The sequence below is a fragment of the Ochlerotatus camptorhynchus genome, unplaced genomic scaffold, assembly GCF_037179485.1.
Source record: "Ochlerotatus camptorhynchus isolate MF236.1 unplaced genomic scaffold, CSIRO-AGI_Acam_v1.1 ptg000325l, whole genome shotgun sequence".
Taxonomy (NCBI): domain Eukaryota; kingdom Metazoa; phylum Arthropoda; class Insecta; order Diptera; family Culicidae; genus Ochlerotatus; species Ochlerotatus camptorhynchus.
In genome coordinates, this window is record NW_027040813.1 from 396,046 (window position 1) to 413,043 (window position 16,998).

Genomic DNA, 16,998 nt, shown 5'->3' on the forward strand with positions numbered 1-16,998 from the left:
TGGAAAAAAAATCAGGGGATTATTGCATACGCTATTAAGACACTTTGTAGAAATTCAGTTGTAGTTTGAACAAGTTTTGGTAAAATATTTAGAAAACAGGGAATTTTATAATACTAAAAGATAATTTATCCACTTTTTAAAACTTCAGTAGAATTCTGTAGAAGTTTAGAGAACTTTTTAGAACATCATAAAACTTTGAAAAAATTTAACGAACTCTAGGCAAATTGAAACTCGGACCTTTCGATGAATTTCTGGAATTTTTCATTAACTCCATTGAACTTTCTAAAACTTCAGAAGCTTTGAAAACTTCAGAAACTTTGTAAATTTTCAGAGGACATCGTAGAAATTCAAGAAATTCATCGAACTTCATAAAGGTTCAGCGAATTTCGTTGAAATTCACGGAATTTTGTTCAAGTTTGGGGAAGTTCGTTAAAGTTAAGGGAACTTAGCTTAATTTCAGGAAACTGCATAATAGTTCCGGGAACTTATTTTACTTTGGGGCACTTCGGTCAAGTTGGAATGGAATGGAGCATAGAATTCCGTAGAACATCAGTAAACCAGGTTCCTGATTTTTTTTTCTAGTGTTATTGTGATTAACATATTTATTTTGACGTAGGACTACGTCTGTAATTTCTATATGGGGGTACACTTTGTGAAAACCGAAAATGGAACATGTAACAACATTATGAAAGATTTTCAACGTTAATAACTCAGCTGTCCCTGGACCAATTTTAATAATTTTAACACCAATCGATCAGAAATATTTCTACGCATCTGCTTAATTTAAGACTTCATATTTTTTTGAATTTTAACTAATGAAAATTGCACGAATGTGCAACTGTTGCTATGATAGTTAAAATTATCACCCATTGCCTGCGAAAAGCAATTTCCCTAACACTGACTTCAAAGTTGAATTCCATCCGGTCGCATCATACGGTGTTTATTCAATCACCGCGTGGTGAGTGGTGGCGTTCTCCAGTACACAACGAAAGGCTCCCCGTAAGCAGCTAGCTATCAAGGCTGCCCACAACCGCTGATCGAATTCAGTTCCAATCACCGTGTGTGGTGTTGTCCGGTCGTCGGCATCAACAACAGCAGCAGCAGCAGTGCTTTCGGAACGTGGCGTTGACATTGTTCTCCAGTACACAACGAAAGGCTGCCTGCAAGCAGCGAGCTGCAGTCCACATGAGCATCCATAGAAGGAGGAAGAAGCCGCCCCACTATTGATCGCAATCAGTAGCTCTTCATGAGTCGCTGTGGACCACCTATGTCAAGCGCGTCATACAAAAGAGTATAAATAGAGAGAACCCCGCTCAAATTCCTATTCCTACACAAAACACAAGCTCCTGCTGTAGTTAACAAATAAGATTTATTATATAAGACCACGTAGTCCTACGTCACCATTGCGTACAACCCCATAGGGCTGTCCCTTGTAGTTTTTTTTTTAAATTGTCCATAATTTGTAGGGACTCCCATCTTCTTTGAAGTTTTCAGGACTTTGTTCTTGGAACATCAATTCAAAGTGCAATTTTCCTGAAGATAATTGAACTGATGTTTTCAAAATTATCCTGAAGTATTCGGAACTTTTCTCAATTCGCAAATTTTTGGCTGTTCATGGAACCACCTTTAAGTTCTAAGAAAATTTCCGATGCTCTCTAAACTTTCCAAAAGTTCTTTGAACTTTCCTGAAGTTTCTTGAATTTATTAAAAACGTTCCTGAAATCAACATGATGTTAATGGAACAGTCATCATCGCTCTCTGATCTTCATCTAAGTTCATGAAATTTTCCTGAAACTGCATGCAACTGCACTGAAGTTCTCGGAACTCACCCTTAAAGATCATTAAATTTGCCCGAAGTTCTGAACTTGAAAGTTCTCTGAATGTTTTGGATCAGCGTTGTAAAAATATCAAAAGATCTAATCTCACCAATGAACACGATCTCACTTGATTTTCGTAGACAAGAATCAACAAGCAAACAACTGCGGATAATATTACAAGCTTAGATACGGTAACTCTGAATATCAAGCAAACAAAACTCACCAACTACAATTCTCACCAAACCATTGGCGTTGACGGCACCGTTGAAAAATCGTCTCTTCTAGCAAAAATTGACAGTATCTTGCGGGAATTTTCGGTGGAGTAAAGAGATAGTACAAAAGCCGCCATGTTTCACGCACAGTCTGACGTTTGCTTACGTAATTTTCCATAGGAGTAAAGAGCTACAGAGTCGCCGTCAACGCCAATGGTGAGTTTGAGTTTCAAAATTTTTGCTTTACACCCGAACATGAACCGATTCATTGCTGGCAGCAGTAACTTCGTGTCTACCATCGGTAAAGAGTAAATCTTGATAGAGCTGGAATTAGGGCGTAACAACTTTTGTAAACAATGACTTCTCTCGATGATTCCTCGAAACTCAAGGCACCACCACGCCAACCAACACCAACATAACCAACGGGAAGGGGAAGTCTTCCCCTACCCGATGGTAACGTTGATTTGAGTGAGCGAGCCTTGGCTTTCTAGAAATCATCGAGAGAATTCATTGTTTACAAACAAGGTTGCAAAGACTCATTTCAGCTAAAATAATGTTTTTTGGAATAATAAAACCAAAAGATGGTATGATGGCATGTTTTACTTGTAACTTACAAGAAGAGGTTACAAAGTATGCGTTGGAAACATAAAACCTGTAAATTTTGCTTTCTATGAGTCACAATCAGCGATTTGCTGATCGCTGAGTGAGTGAGTGAGTGAGTGAGTGAGTTTGTGAAAAATCGCTGATTGTGACTCTCATGAAGTGAAATAAACAGGTTTAATATGTCAAACACATTCTTTGCAACCTCTTCTTGTATCCTACCAATTCAAAATTTGATCATGGCATCTAATTATTTCATAATTTAGAAAAACATTGTTTTAGCTGAAATGAGTATTTGCAACTTTGTTTACAAAAGCTGTTACGCCCTAATTCCAGCTCTATCTAGAAATAGAGATGACAAACTATCTCTAATAAAAACTTTATGGTTATTTTGCTTAACAACGTGTTCGGGGTATCATCCAAACCATTTATGGAATAGTTCAATCATTTGGGTTATCGTTCGTTTATGGTAATTTTTATTAGGGATGCTTTCTCTTTCTACGAAAACGATGTGCAATGGAATCAGTTCTGTGTTGAGTCTATTCGCAGCTACATTTGCACATGTTGTGAATAGTCTCGCAATATCAAAGGAGCTTGTAAAATCAATATCATGCTTGATATTTTGTTCCAATATCACGCGTGATATAAGGAGCCTATGAGAGCGGAAAAAATCATTTGAGTGATAATTATGCCATCACTGTTTTGGATATTTCCTAAAAGTTCTTGGAACATCTCTGAAGTTTTCGAAATTAATCTTAAAAGCTCTGAACTTCCCTGATTTATTTCTGGAGTTCCTAAGAATTCCTCTGATCTTTTACAGAAGGTCATAGAAATTCAAATTCAGTGTTAGGTTCCTAGATAGAAAATATGTTTTATCAAGTGATTCCATAAAAGTTGACACCAGAATTCAAATAAATAAATATTTCATTTAGATTGATCCTTTACTTTCAAATAACCGAAAATTTATACGGTTTCCGTTGAACCAATGGTGTGGAAATTTACACCACTACAACCTAACCCCCGGCCCATTCGGTGGCTTCCTAACAAGAGCACCTTGCTCAAATCAGTAAAACGCTAATCCATTAGGTACTTCCGCATTGAAGCGGATTTTCACCGCTTGCACCTCTCCTCTGACCCAACCGCCTCCCATCCCTTACCAGCCAAGGCGTAACGCTTTCTCGCGCTTTTCTCCGCGCACCTGTAACAAACAAAAAAACCGCTCTTCCCTTTCAGCATCGCATTCATCCAACCCATCAACCATCTCCACCACCGTCATCACAGCAATTATGAAATTAATCTTTAATACATACGATACGATTTTCCTTCCCTCATAATTACTCCGCCATCATCATCCTCTGGCTGGACCCTGCACTGCCTTGCACTCGATCTCCGACGAAAAACGCAAACAACCAAATTAATAAATGCAATTGCGTGCCGTAAAAAAACAACACACGCATCCAATCCAACGGTTTTTCCTCGTCGAACGAAACCCCCCCCCCCTGGTTGGTGGTGGTGCATTGGACCATCGCGCGCGCTGGGTGGAAAATCTCAACACCAACAATGGAAAACTAGGGCAATGGCGCTCTGTCTGATACTGATGACCGGCCGGCTTGGTGCAATGATCGGCAGCAACGTGGTCGGCCTCCTGCTCACCTACAACTGCAATATGATCTTCATCCTGTTCGGCGGGCTGCTGATTGGTAAGTGTCGTTTTTGTTTATTCAACTGTCAAATTAGTGTTAGCAGAAGTTCACAACTTCATTTATTTAACTGTTTACAAAAATCCTATCGCGAGCCCTTGAAATTTTCCATCAAAAATATATTCCCAACATTCTGTCGTAATAGACAAGCCGCAAAAGTTCAGAAGTTTATCATTACTATGGACATCTGGGAAATTTTGCCCACAAGTAGAGTTTAGTTAAAGACAGCCGACAAGCTTCGTTGGATAAACTACGACTCGTGCTGAAAACAACTTCTTTTTGCAACTTGTTGCATAAATTAATAGTTATTTTGGCACTCAGTGCTGTTTTGGATAACATTATGGCCTACTTTTCTTATCTAAAATAATCACAAACGAATGCGGGTAAGCTTATCAGGACTTTCCTCAGTTAAAGGGGGGGGGGATGATGTAATGAATTGCTTCCAGGAGTTTTATTTTAATTTTGCAGCGATTGGTGGGGCAATGGGAGCGCAAGTCAATCCAAAGCCGAGGATAAAGGAAGGGTACTGACTGAATAGTCTATGCGGACCACTTGAACGCCATGGGAAAAGGAAGGGATTGAAGAAGTCGATTATTGGGGGGTTTTTAGGAAATGACACAAGCGGACCCCGCATCCTAACTCTTTTGTTAATCTACTTAATGTTATTAGACGTTCGGAATTTTCTTATTTAAGTTCGTTTGATGATTATGATATCTCATTAGCCTAATTTAATAAATAATTGAAATATCGAATCTACCTTATCAATTATAACCCATGCTTTATTAAGTACCTAAAATTTAACGTGTTTCAAGTTGTTTTTGACTTTGACCTATATTTATTATATACTAGTTCGTCCCAGGTGACACGTTCAAGTGACTTAAATACTTCACTTTGAAGTTAGTTTCCTAGCTGATTTTTAAATTATATAGGGTATATGTTCCAACTACGCTCACACGTTTCCACTATGTCATCCCACAAAAATCACTTATCCCAAACCAAAATGAAGCATATATAAGATTAGAATTGTTCGAAAATTAGAAGAAAATGTAGGCATCGAAACGACTATCAGCTCCTACGCACTAGCAAGAAGAATGTTCAATCTTGAAGTAAATTCATGCTAAAAAAAAGTTGACTTTAGTGGCTTGACCTCTAAGCCCTTTTTTTATACAGGGAGGAATCTGCTCACAGACACCTGAGAAGGAACTCAGGGTGTGGGGATGGGAGAATTTCACTCCCGACCCACTAAACCTTACCCTGTGCGCTTGGCCCTTGACCTCCTCGAAACCACCCGACGGCATTACTTCGTGGGAGGGGCCGCTATAGCGCTATGGCACTTCTCGTTGTAATCCCGAAACCATGTGAGTGACCGCAGTCACCACCGCGCTCCAGCTCTCGGTGGTACCACAAATCTTAAGAACGATGTTATCCGGACTGGTATCCGCTCCGCATATCGCTAGCATAGCGCTCGATACTGGCTCGAAGCGTGGACAGGCGAACACAACGTGTTCGGCGGTCTCCTCGACGCCAGCACACGTGGGGCAGATGGGAGTACTTGTATGTCCGAACCTATGCAAGTAGTTCCTAAAGCAACCATGGCCTGACAGGAGCTGTGTCAGGTGGAAGTTTACTTCCCCGTGGCGCCTGTTGACCCAGCTTGATACGGAAGGTATCAAGCGGTAAGTCCACCTCCCTTTTGGGGAGTTTTCCCACTCCGATTGCCATCTCGCGGTCGACACAGCTCGCGCGTTGTTGCGCACCCCTTGAACGGTCCTCGCGTCATAGCACACCACGTCCTCCTTAATAATAGGGCTAATTGGCATCATCCCTGCTATGACACAGACGGCCTCTCTCGAGATAGTGCGGTATGCACTGGCCACCCACAAGCACATTATCCTGTGTGTGCTCTCTAATTTCCGCCTGTAGCAGTCAATATCCAGTACCGCAGCCCACGCAGGGCCGCCGTATCTGAGGATAGATACTGCGACCCCAGCGAGGAGCCTGCGCTTACTGGCATTCACTGCCGAGCTGTTTGACATCATGCGGGATAATGCCCCCGCAGCCGTAGACGCTCTCTTGCAGGCGTACTCGACGTGGCAGCCGAAGCTGAGCTAATCATGGATCATCCGCCGACTGTCAACGTCGCATGCTGTACTGACATGCGATTGTTGACTACGACCACTTCCGTCTTGTGATGGGCAAGCTCCAGTTTCCTGGATCTCATCCATTCCTCCACAAGCTTGACGCAGTGAGCCGCTGTCAGCTCTACCTCCTTGAGGGATTCCCGTAGACTACCAGCGTGACATCGTCGGCAAAACCTACAATTTTCACGCCTAGGGTTACCACCGCGCAGTAGCGAATGCCCCTTCGTTTCCGGTGGACTCTGGATGACGTCGCGGATGGCTTCCACCGTGGATCTGCCCTTACGGAATCCGTACTGGCTGCTTGACAGGCCGTCTACACCTTCGGTGTAAGCCGACAACCTGTTGAGGATGACCCTCTCAAGCAGTTTACCAGTGGTGTCCAGCAAACAAATGGGCCTGTATGCTGACGGGTCTCCAGGGGGTTTTCCTGGCTTCGGGAGCAGCACCAGCCTCTGCCGCTTCCACGCATCTGGAAAGATGCCTACGTGCAGACAGGTCTGAAAAATAGAACGGAACATGTCTGTATTTTCCGCAACGGCCGCCCTTAGAGCCACAACCGGGATCCCATATGTGCCCGGGGCCTTGCCCAACACCAGAGACTTGGCAATATCGCTAAGTTCTCTGTTCGTCACTCTAGACACTTCTCCCTGATCCGCGCCTGGGATCCGCGGCCAGGAGTCTACGTCCCTACGTGGAAACAAGAGCCCAACGATCGGAGCCAGTACCGCCGGCGATCTCTCCGGGGATGCCGCCACGCCGCGGGTCTTGGCCATGACCACTTTGTAGGCATCCCCCCATGGGTTCGTGTTGGCGCTTTGGCATAAGCTGTCAAAGTACGCACGCTTGCGTCTGGTGATCTCTTTATTGAGGGTCGCCTTAGCCGCTCGAAGAGCAACGCGGCGTTCCTCCCGAGATTCAGTCGTACGAGCTCGTTGCATCCTCCTTCTCGCCTGGAAGCAAGACGCCCTAAGGATAGCAATCGACTCGCTCCACCAGTACACCGGTCTATGGCCATGCCTGGGATAGGCTCTCCTAGGCATGGTTGTATCGCACGCCCTTGTCAGCGCTGCTACCAGTTCTTCCCCCGTCAGATCCGGGGTTATTCGCTCCCGCCTCAGTGCTTCGCCGAAGACCTCTTCCTCGAAAAACGACGTCCGCCAGCCTCGAGCGCAGGAAGGGTTTCCTCCTGCCACTCGCCTCTCACCTGGCCCACACTGTACCGAATCGCCTGGTGTAACCCTCATCGACCCTCCAGTGTAGATTGTCCTCCAAACACGGGCTGCAGTACGTCATGTCGATGACGGACTCTGCACCATTCCTTCTGTAGGTACTGACCGAGCCAGTGTTGGCTAGTACAACATCCAGTTTGGCCATTGCCTCCAGTAGGATGCATCCTCTCTGGTTGGTGTGGTGGCTGCCCCACTCCACCGCCCATGCGTTGAAGTCGCCCGCAGTGACCACCGGTCTTAGGCCGACAAGTACCGCAGTGAGTCTGTCCACCATCTGCGAGAACTGCTCGATAGACCACCTGGGCGGAGCACAACAGCTACTTAAATATACTCCATTAAGCCTGGCGATCACGAATCGCTCACTCGAGTTGGACACGACTACCTCCTGAATGAGGAAGCTCCCCATCGTGCATATCGCCGCCATCCCCAGCGCGTCCGTGACCCAATTCCCGTTGCCGGTTGCGACGCGGTACGGGTCGGAGATGATTGCGACATCCGCTCCCCATTCCGCTGCCGATTGCCATAGCAGTTGCTGGGCAGCCGAGCAGTGGTTCAGGTTCAACTGCGCTACCTCGAACATGGCTGAGCATTGCTCTTGGCCGGGGCAGCATTGCTTTTGGCCCATTGGCAGCGTGGGCCACCTACCATGTGGTTGGTAGGGGATTTCCCTTTCTCGGCGCATATAGTGCACCTCGGCGGCTTTTAGCAACCTTGTGCCTTATGACCCTCCGAGTCGCACCATCTGCACAGCTTGCTTCTGTCGGTGTTCGAAAGAGAAAGCTGGGGGGACGTGCTGTCAAATCAGCCTACTGATCATTATTGTATGAAACTGGTTCCAAACGTAAACAAACGCTGTATGTTTCTTATGGCTTGTTTACGTTTGGAACCAGTTATGCGAGGTAGGCGACGATTGTTCGTATTTGACAGCCACCTCCCCCCCCCTTGAGAGAAAGTCGACGAGAGAATCGATCAATGTTACTTAGGACCTAATGCAATGGTCAGTTTGCTTTGATGTCACCAAATAGACGAGTGCACGGATGGATTTGAGTTCACTCGCTCGACAAAAAGTGACACAACAGTGGGGCCCTGTTTACTAAAAATGAACACATGAATAATACTCGCGTAACATTTGAAACGGGCCTATCAACTTTTGTACACAAAACTTGTTAAGCCCTTTTCGCGTGAACCGAATACGCCCACGCAAATTAACAACACCATCGGGTAGGAGAAATTCTCCCCTTCCCGATAGTGCTCTTGGTTTAAATATGCATACTTCGGTTCTCGTGACAAGGACCTTGCAAGTTGTTTAGAAAAATTGATAATCCATTTTCAAATGTTATGCGAGCATTATTCGTGTGTTCATTTTTAGTAAACAGGGCCCCACTGTTATGTCACTTTTTGTCGAGTGAGTGAACTCAAATCCATCCGTGCACTCGTCTATGGGAGATTTTATTAGTACAGCTATCCCCAGAAGAACGCGTTACCCCCTGAGTTGCATCCACCGCTTTTTCTCGGCGGGGCTTTAACCAGTCGGTCTGATAGGAAGATTGCCGCAAAAGCTCAACGCAGATGTCGCCACTGCATGATTTTTTTTTTAATTTTTTATTAAAGAGATTTTTAGCCTTAGGCTAGTTCATCTCTAACCACTACATGATGATGATAATGTTGATAAACACTTTCATAAGATATATTCATTTGATTTCACGGCTCCATCAATGCTGCATCGTAAACATGATGTAAACAGAAGTAAATTGCTTAATTACTCAAAATAAAGATGATTTGTCATCTTGTTATCACTTTGAAGACCATCCAGCACCATTTTATAGTATGGTGCGTGTTGAGTAAATCAAGTTCCGGTGCGTTTTCCGTCGAAAATTGTGAGTATCAATATGTTTGCTTAAAAATGGTCAAAATGAACATTTATTGAATATTGGCGTCCTATACAACCAATTCTCTATTATCACCAGCATGATACAACCTTTCCTAAGTAAATTCACTTAATTTCCACTTTCATCTTAGTGGAAATCGTACATATTCACCTTTTTTTTCGAAAAATGCAGCTGCGCAGGAGGTAACCTCTCTCTGTGGGTGCAAACTTGTTATGGATAATTTACCATGAAAACATCTCCGATCCATACCGAAATAATAAAAAATAGTTTTCAAACACGTTTTCTTACACGATTCAAGCAAAAGTTTCCACGGGAAATCATTAGTTTTTCTTAATAAACCGATTTGCCCCAAAAAACGTCTGTTTTACTTGGAAAATTTGGAAACTATCCTCCTTCTAGTAGTTTTCACTTCGAAATGTAGGTGGCGAAAGCTTGGAAAAGTTTCACTGCAAGACGTCAATTGATGAATCTACGCGAAACTGCACCAGTGCATGCGACACCTAGGTTTGAAATCCAAAACCACAAAAGTGATGATGTACTAAAAAATATTCCATACGATTTGACAGGTAGCAAAACGTCATTGTCATTTTAACATCATTTCCATCTGCTGGACGACCGTAACGTAGATTCACAGACAAACAGACATAACACATTGAATATTTCTCACTGTAAAACATCGTCACTAAAACATTACCGCCATCTGTTGAGTACACTGTGGTGGGTAGTACGCTGAACAGATGGCGGTAGTGTGTAAACGTCAAACGCAAGGGAATTGACTATGCGCGCCACAAGTGGCGGTACTACCAACTACGATACTTTCAAATTGACCGTTAAATGCTTGTTCGATGAACAACTTGCGAGTGTTATGTCTGTTTGTCTGTGGTAGATTCATCAACTAGTCACTCGCAGAAAATCAGAACGCTTGGTTGAAAACCCATCGAGACAATGCGGTGGGTAGAACTCAGTGGGTAACGCGTTCTGTGCCCTCAAAACATAGGAAAATCCACGAACCCCTTAATTTATCTATCAAACTTTCACTGACTGTACTCAAGACCAAATTGTCCACACCCAGACTTGATACGGTTTCTCTGGAGAACACTATCCAGAATATATAATATCACTAGTTTACAGCATTTTTGAACTCGGTAAGTTGATGATCATTTCCAATGCAAAATCCTACGCTGAATTCAATGCCGTGGTCAGAAAAAATTAAAGTAGAGCCATTTTTGAGATATACAAAAAATTTGATTTTTTGAATTTTGGACAAAAGTACGATTACTAAAATGTCAATATCTTTGGAACTAGTGCACCAATTTTAAATCTTTTTTTATGAAAATGAAGTTAAATAAATTTGCTATCGTTTACTAGAATATTATGTCTTAATTAAAAATTGAATTTTGAAGTCATTTAAAAATTTACAGCATTTTTTTTTTATTTTTCCTGCGAATTTTCCATAAAAATCTTGTTTTAATCAACATTTTTTAATGGGATAAAAAGATTCAAAAAATCATTCCATAATTTATTCTTAAAGTCCATTCAAAACCGGAGAAAATGAGCCTTTAATGGATGAAATCGGTTGGAAATTGTCGAAGTTATGAGCTTTTTTGTAAAACACTTAAAAATGTTGCTGAAATACAACAGCTTTAGAGTTCCTTTTCTAGGTGTCGTTGTAAGCATCCAAATCGCATGTAAAGTTTTCATGGGAGATTCTTTTCTCTACATATCAATTTGATTAAGGCATATCAGGATTTAAAACCGAGTTGATACAAAAGAAATTTATTTAGGTTTTATTAAAAATGATTGAGAATCGAATGACTTTGTCTTCGATGTTTTGAACTTGTTTCTCGAATCAGAAACCAACAATAGTCACCCATCATTGCTTCATCCCAAAATCCTAGGTAACGACGTTCCATCATCTTCATTTTTTGGTGAAAACGTTTGCTGTGCTCATCACTCTCGTCACCAAGATTTTCCGGGAAAAAATCCATGTGAGAATGTAGGAAATGTATCTTCAAAGACATATTCACACCTGTGTTCAGTGAAATAAAAGGATTTGAAATTAATTATATGTAACAAACACAATATTTTTGATTTATACCTATTTTCTCATAATTTTTGAGCAATTCATCGACGGCTTCCTCATAATCTGGGCTTCTGAAATTTCCTAAAAAGGTTGGGACAACACGCTGGAACAATTTCCACGCTTCTTCCTCATCTGGTGTCAAAACTGTATTGAATGCGGAATCATTGAGCAGTTTTTTGATCTGTGGGCCAACAAATACACCTTCCTTTATCTTTGCGTCAGATAAATTTGGAAATACTGATTTCAAGTACTGGAATGCCGGCCCTTCTTTTTGCAACGCTTTGACGAAATTTTTGAATAGCCCAAGTGTTATACGTAGTGGTGGAAGTATTATGCGTTCTTTTACCACAAGAGGATCATTTTTAACGTTGTCTTTACCAATTGTGAAATTATCACGTTTTGGCCAATCTTTTCGGACGTAGTGTTCCTTACGAGCTCGACTGTCCCAATTACACAAAAAACACATATATTTTGTGTATCCCTGTTGCAATCCAGTCAACATGGCAACCACTTTAAGATCGGAACAAATTTTCCAATAGTGTTGATTGTAATTTATCAAATTGAGCAATAGAGCCATTGATTCATACGTTTCCTTCATATTAACGGCATGAGCTAATGGAATAGAAGGTTTCTCATTCCCTTGATGCAGTAAAACGGCTTTCAAGCTCAACTTGCTGCTATCGATGAATAAACGCCATTCAGCTGGATCATATCGCTCACCAAACTCTTCAAACAAGCCGTTTACGTCATGGCAAAAACATGCCTTGTCCTTTGTAGAATAATATTTGTCAAATTTCTTGTGACGATTCCTGTGACAAGAAATTTTGACCTCCTTGCTCAGCATGTTGTGTTCTTTCAAGCGTGATGCCAGCAATTCGGATTTCTCCTTCGATAAGTCGAGATCTCGCACCAAATCATTAAATTCGGATTGTGTAAACAGTTTTGGGATTCTTTCCAATTCCACCTCGAAGTCTTCCTCGCATTCCTCCTTGAATTCCTCCTCACTTTTTGTAACGGTCGATTCAACAGAGGGCGCTCGTTTTCGCTTTGAATAAACAGGATACGGGACCGAACTTGAATGTGGAACAGGTTTTGTCATAGAAGCCACTTGTGGATACTCAACTGTTTTGTGACGTCGTTGTTGCTTAACTTTTGTCAAGCAGAAATAACAATCTGTTGCATGAGAAAACGGTCGACGCCATATGGTGGGCATGTCAAAGGACAAATAGCGACTGACAGATAACAAATAAGTGAGTTAGTAAGTAAGACATTAACATTTATCAAAAATAGATGAAGTAAGATAATGTCGATCAGGAAAGAACAAAGCACTACCATGCTGTACATAAATTGTTTATATGAAAGTTATTTAAAAAATCAATTTACCTTGCGCCTGACATCCACCTAGCCAAGCACGTTTTGCACGAACTACATAATACTTTTGGAATCCACGGTTCGTCAAAGTCTCCAGGATCAATTTTAAAATAAAGCCTGAATGCAGTTTGCAACGAAGCAGTGAAATTGACCGATTTTGTAAATATATAGTTGCCACACGCGTAACAAAACTTTTGAGGATCATTTTTACACTTGAATTCACGTTTTGTCGTATACATCGTTAAGCAATGTTAAAGAAAGAAAGCTGTCAAATTGAGTTGGTTGCGTTAGGTTCTCGCCGAGCGATCTTACAAACACTAGCGTAAATTATATTGTTGAAAATATCCCATTTAATTTTGCGTGACAGCTGGTAGTGTTAGTGAAATCCACCGTATGCGTACACGTCCGCAGAAAGGCTTACTGGAAGTGGTGCATGAACTTAGGAGCGGGACAACGGCCAATCTTGGAACATTCAATTTCCATGATTTTACAAAAAATTTCATAACTTCGACAATTTCCAACCGATTTCATCCATTAAAGGCTCATTTTCTCCAGTTTTTAATGGACTTTAAGAATAAATTATGGAATGATTTTTTGAATCTTTTTATCCCATTAAAAATGTTGATTTAAACAAGATTTTTATGGAAAATTCGCAGGAAAAATAAAAAAAAAATGCTGTAAATTTTTAAATGACTTCAAAATTCAATTTTTAATTAAGACATAATATTCAAATTTATTTAGCTTTATTTTCATAAAAAAAGATTTAAAATTGGTGCACTAGTTCCAAAGATATTGACATTTTAGTAATCGTACTTTTGTCCAAAATTCAAAAAATCAAAATTTTTGTGTATCTCAAAAATGGCTCTACTTTAATTTTTTCTGACCACGGCATTGAATTCAGCGTAGGATTTTGCATTAGAAACGTTGGTCAACCACTAAAGTTCACACTTTTTATGTTGTTTTGTAAACTAGTGTATTCAGTACCAAATACCAGATTAGCCACACCTAGTCCTCAGTTGACACGTGAATTCATGAGCAGGATGACCAATGACGATCGGTGGCCAGAACCTGACTTGAATAAAATCCATCATACGACATATTGAAACAAATTATTCACCATGGATTAAGCGTTTCCATATTGACATCATTAAACAATTGAGTGACTACATTTTTGGTGGAAGATAAATTCTTAAGAAAGGTAAGATCGCACCATAGGTGGATACATTCAGGTGTTTCCTCAGATATGTTACAGCACCAAAATAACCAATGATTTTTTCTATTATTTTACCTGGTTTTTAGCATATTTTATCGAAAAATCTTCCAGATAGGGGAAATGACGGCTTCGGCATGCCAGACTATTTTCGGCAACCCAAATTGAAACACTATTTTCACTGGATTTTCTTACGAAAACACTTCGCTGAATGCATGTAAACGATTCTTTATGCTTTCAGCTTCAATTTGACTATATTTTTACCACTGAGAAAAAGCAATCTAGCAAGGTTTTCTTGAAATGAAACACACGCACTACAAATTGTAGCTGATTTCGAGTTGCCGATAATAGAACAGCAGATTTACATGCAGTTCAAATGGAAAGGTTGCCGAAGAAAAACTGGTTGCCGACAATACTCGCTCTCACTAGAGAAGATTGGAGCTTTGTAAAAGCGTTTCAAAACAGTTTTTGACAATTCTTTCGACTGAAATTGTTAGAGCAGCTGGCAGCAAAAGATTGTAAACAAACCAATACTGCATATGTGTGCGTTCCTTAGAGAAAAAGGCTATAGAAAGAAGGTCACTGCTTAGGTTGCCGATAATACGTAAATTCCCCTACTTCTTTATTGTAAATTACTAATTACTAAAAGCAGTCACATGGTTTTGGTGTATTTAATGAATTTCATAGCGCCTCTCGAAAACTTGAAGCTCCTTGTTCTGTGTATGTGGCTGAACTGGCAGCAATTCACTACACTTTGGAAACTATTGCTTCACTTCTTCCAGACCACTATTTTATTTTTACGGATAGTCTCAGTTCTGTCGAGGCTATCCGTTCCATTAGGCCGGTAAAGCACTTCTCGTATTTTCTCTTGAAAATACGAGAACTGCTTAGTGCTTTATCCGTGCGCTCTTTCATCATCACCTTCGCGTGGGTCCCTTCGCATTGCTCAATTTTGGGCAATGAGAAGGCGGATTCACTTGCGAAGGTGGGCGCTATGGAAGGCGACATTTATGATCGACAGATCGCCTATAGTGAATTTTTCTCTATTTATCGTCAGCAGTCGTTCGTTAGCTGGCAACATCAATGGAGTGAAGGGAGCTTGGGACGATGGCTACATTCAATTATCCCTAAGGTGTCGAAGTTTGCATGGTTCAAAGGGTTGGACTTGAGTCGAGACTTCATACGCGTGATGTCTCGTCTCATGTCCAATCACTATTGTCTAAACGCTCACTTGTTCCGTGTGGGGTTGGGAGACAGCAATCTCTGTGAATGTGGACAAGGTTACCAGGACGCTGATCACATCCTTTGGTCTTGTGTGGAGTATCGTGGAGTCAGATCACATTTTTATGATTCCCTTCGGGCTCGAGGTAGACAACCTAATGTTCCAGTTCGGGATATTTTGGCTAGACGCGATCTGGAGTTTATGAAACTCATATATGTTTACTTTAAGGATATTAACCTTAGATTGTAAGTTTGATTAACCTTGTGCTTAGTTTGTATTTTGTACGTCTGGGGGGTTTTTTTTTTTCAATGTTTGTTTTCAAGATGAATAGAAATAATTTCATGCTTTAGGATCAATTAAATAGTTATATCGTAAACCACATTTAAAACCTCCTTCTTCCCTTTTCCCATCCAAAAAATTGTAAATCTCCACTAACCTCGAGACGACCGCGAGTACTCGGTCCAGTTCCTTTAACTTTAAATATAAGACAGTAACAATGTATAACGCAAAGGATAACTCGGCTCTGTAAAGTTTATTCGATTGAGCCTGTACAAATAAAGTAATTACAAAAAAAAAAAAAAAAAAAAAAAGCAGTCACTTATAGTATACACTGAAAACGAAACTAACTCAGAGAGTGAGTCACTTTTACTCACTTAAGAGCATGAATAACCTACGCATTAAGAAAATTTCTCCATACGAATGAGTAAAAAAGACTTACTCTTTGAGTTAAATTCGTTTTGCATTGATTTACAAGATTCCCATAAAATACCATCCACATTACATCTACTGAACCAATTTTCCACTCTTTTTTCTCTCCCCATTTGTTCGCCAATCCAGTTTGCGCTCTAATTGGAACGACCTTACCGGGAAAGTGACGGAGCACAATCTGAAGAATGCAGGATCGCCCTCCAGAGTCGCCATTTTCATCGCCATCAAGCAATACGTTTAACCAATTTACAGCCCTGCAGAGGGGGCAAAAAAAAGTGGTCCGTACGTGCAAAGACTACCACCTCCATCAACCCCCATCGACGGAGCTAAAACTCAGTGATAGAAAAATAAGGATCCATATTTATTAGCTACTAAGGAAAGCAGCCGGCCGGAATGGATGAAACCCATCTATTATCAACCAATAAAATTGCATAAATAATTAGCTCCGTGAAAGGTAGATGTCGATTAGCGTGTGATCAAAGCTGATGGGAGGGAGGTGGGAGAGGGAAAGAGTGCCATCATCGAATCAACTTACTTTAAGCGACTTTATTTTACGAGCACGCGGCTGTTATCACAGAGGGCCATTTACCATTGGCGATCATCATCATCATCATCATCATCGTAGCAGCTAGTTTCGATCAAAGCCATTAATCAAATTTATGAGGTCTCAGTTGATGGGGGTAGTATAAAGAGCGTTCAATACGAGCAGAGATTGATACTTTTAAAGTGAATGGTCACCGTAAGCCAAAATCAAAACTAATCATCATTTAGCTGTAAGATGTTTCGAGTAAAGCAAGTCTTCGCAGAGATGCTTCG

The 16,998-nt window shown here is 41.2% G+C and overlaps 1 protein-coding gene across 1 annotated transcript in view; it reads left to right on the forward strand.

The window, feature by feature from the left end:
• The window catches only part of LOC135708064 (synaptic vesicle glycoprotein 2C), a 54,856-nt gene extending 37,902 nt beyond the window's left edge, over positions 1 to 16,954 (forward strand). Inside the window, exons 7-8 of the mRNA XM_065230011.1 lie at positions 4,202 to 4,329; positions 16,312 to 16,954. Coding sequence (XP_065086083.1) covers positions 4,202 to 4,329; positions 16,312 to 16,349 — 166 coding nt within the window. The 3' untranslated portion in view covers positions 16,350 to 16,954. The remainder of the gene's footprint in view (positions 1 to 4,201; positions 4,330 to 16,311) is intronic.
• Positions 16,955 to 16,998: the final 44 nt, after the last annotated feature.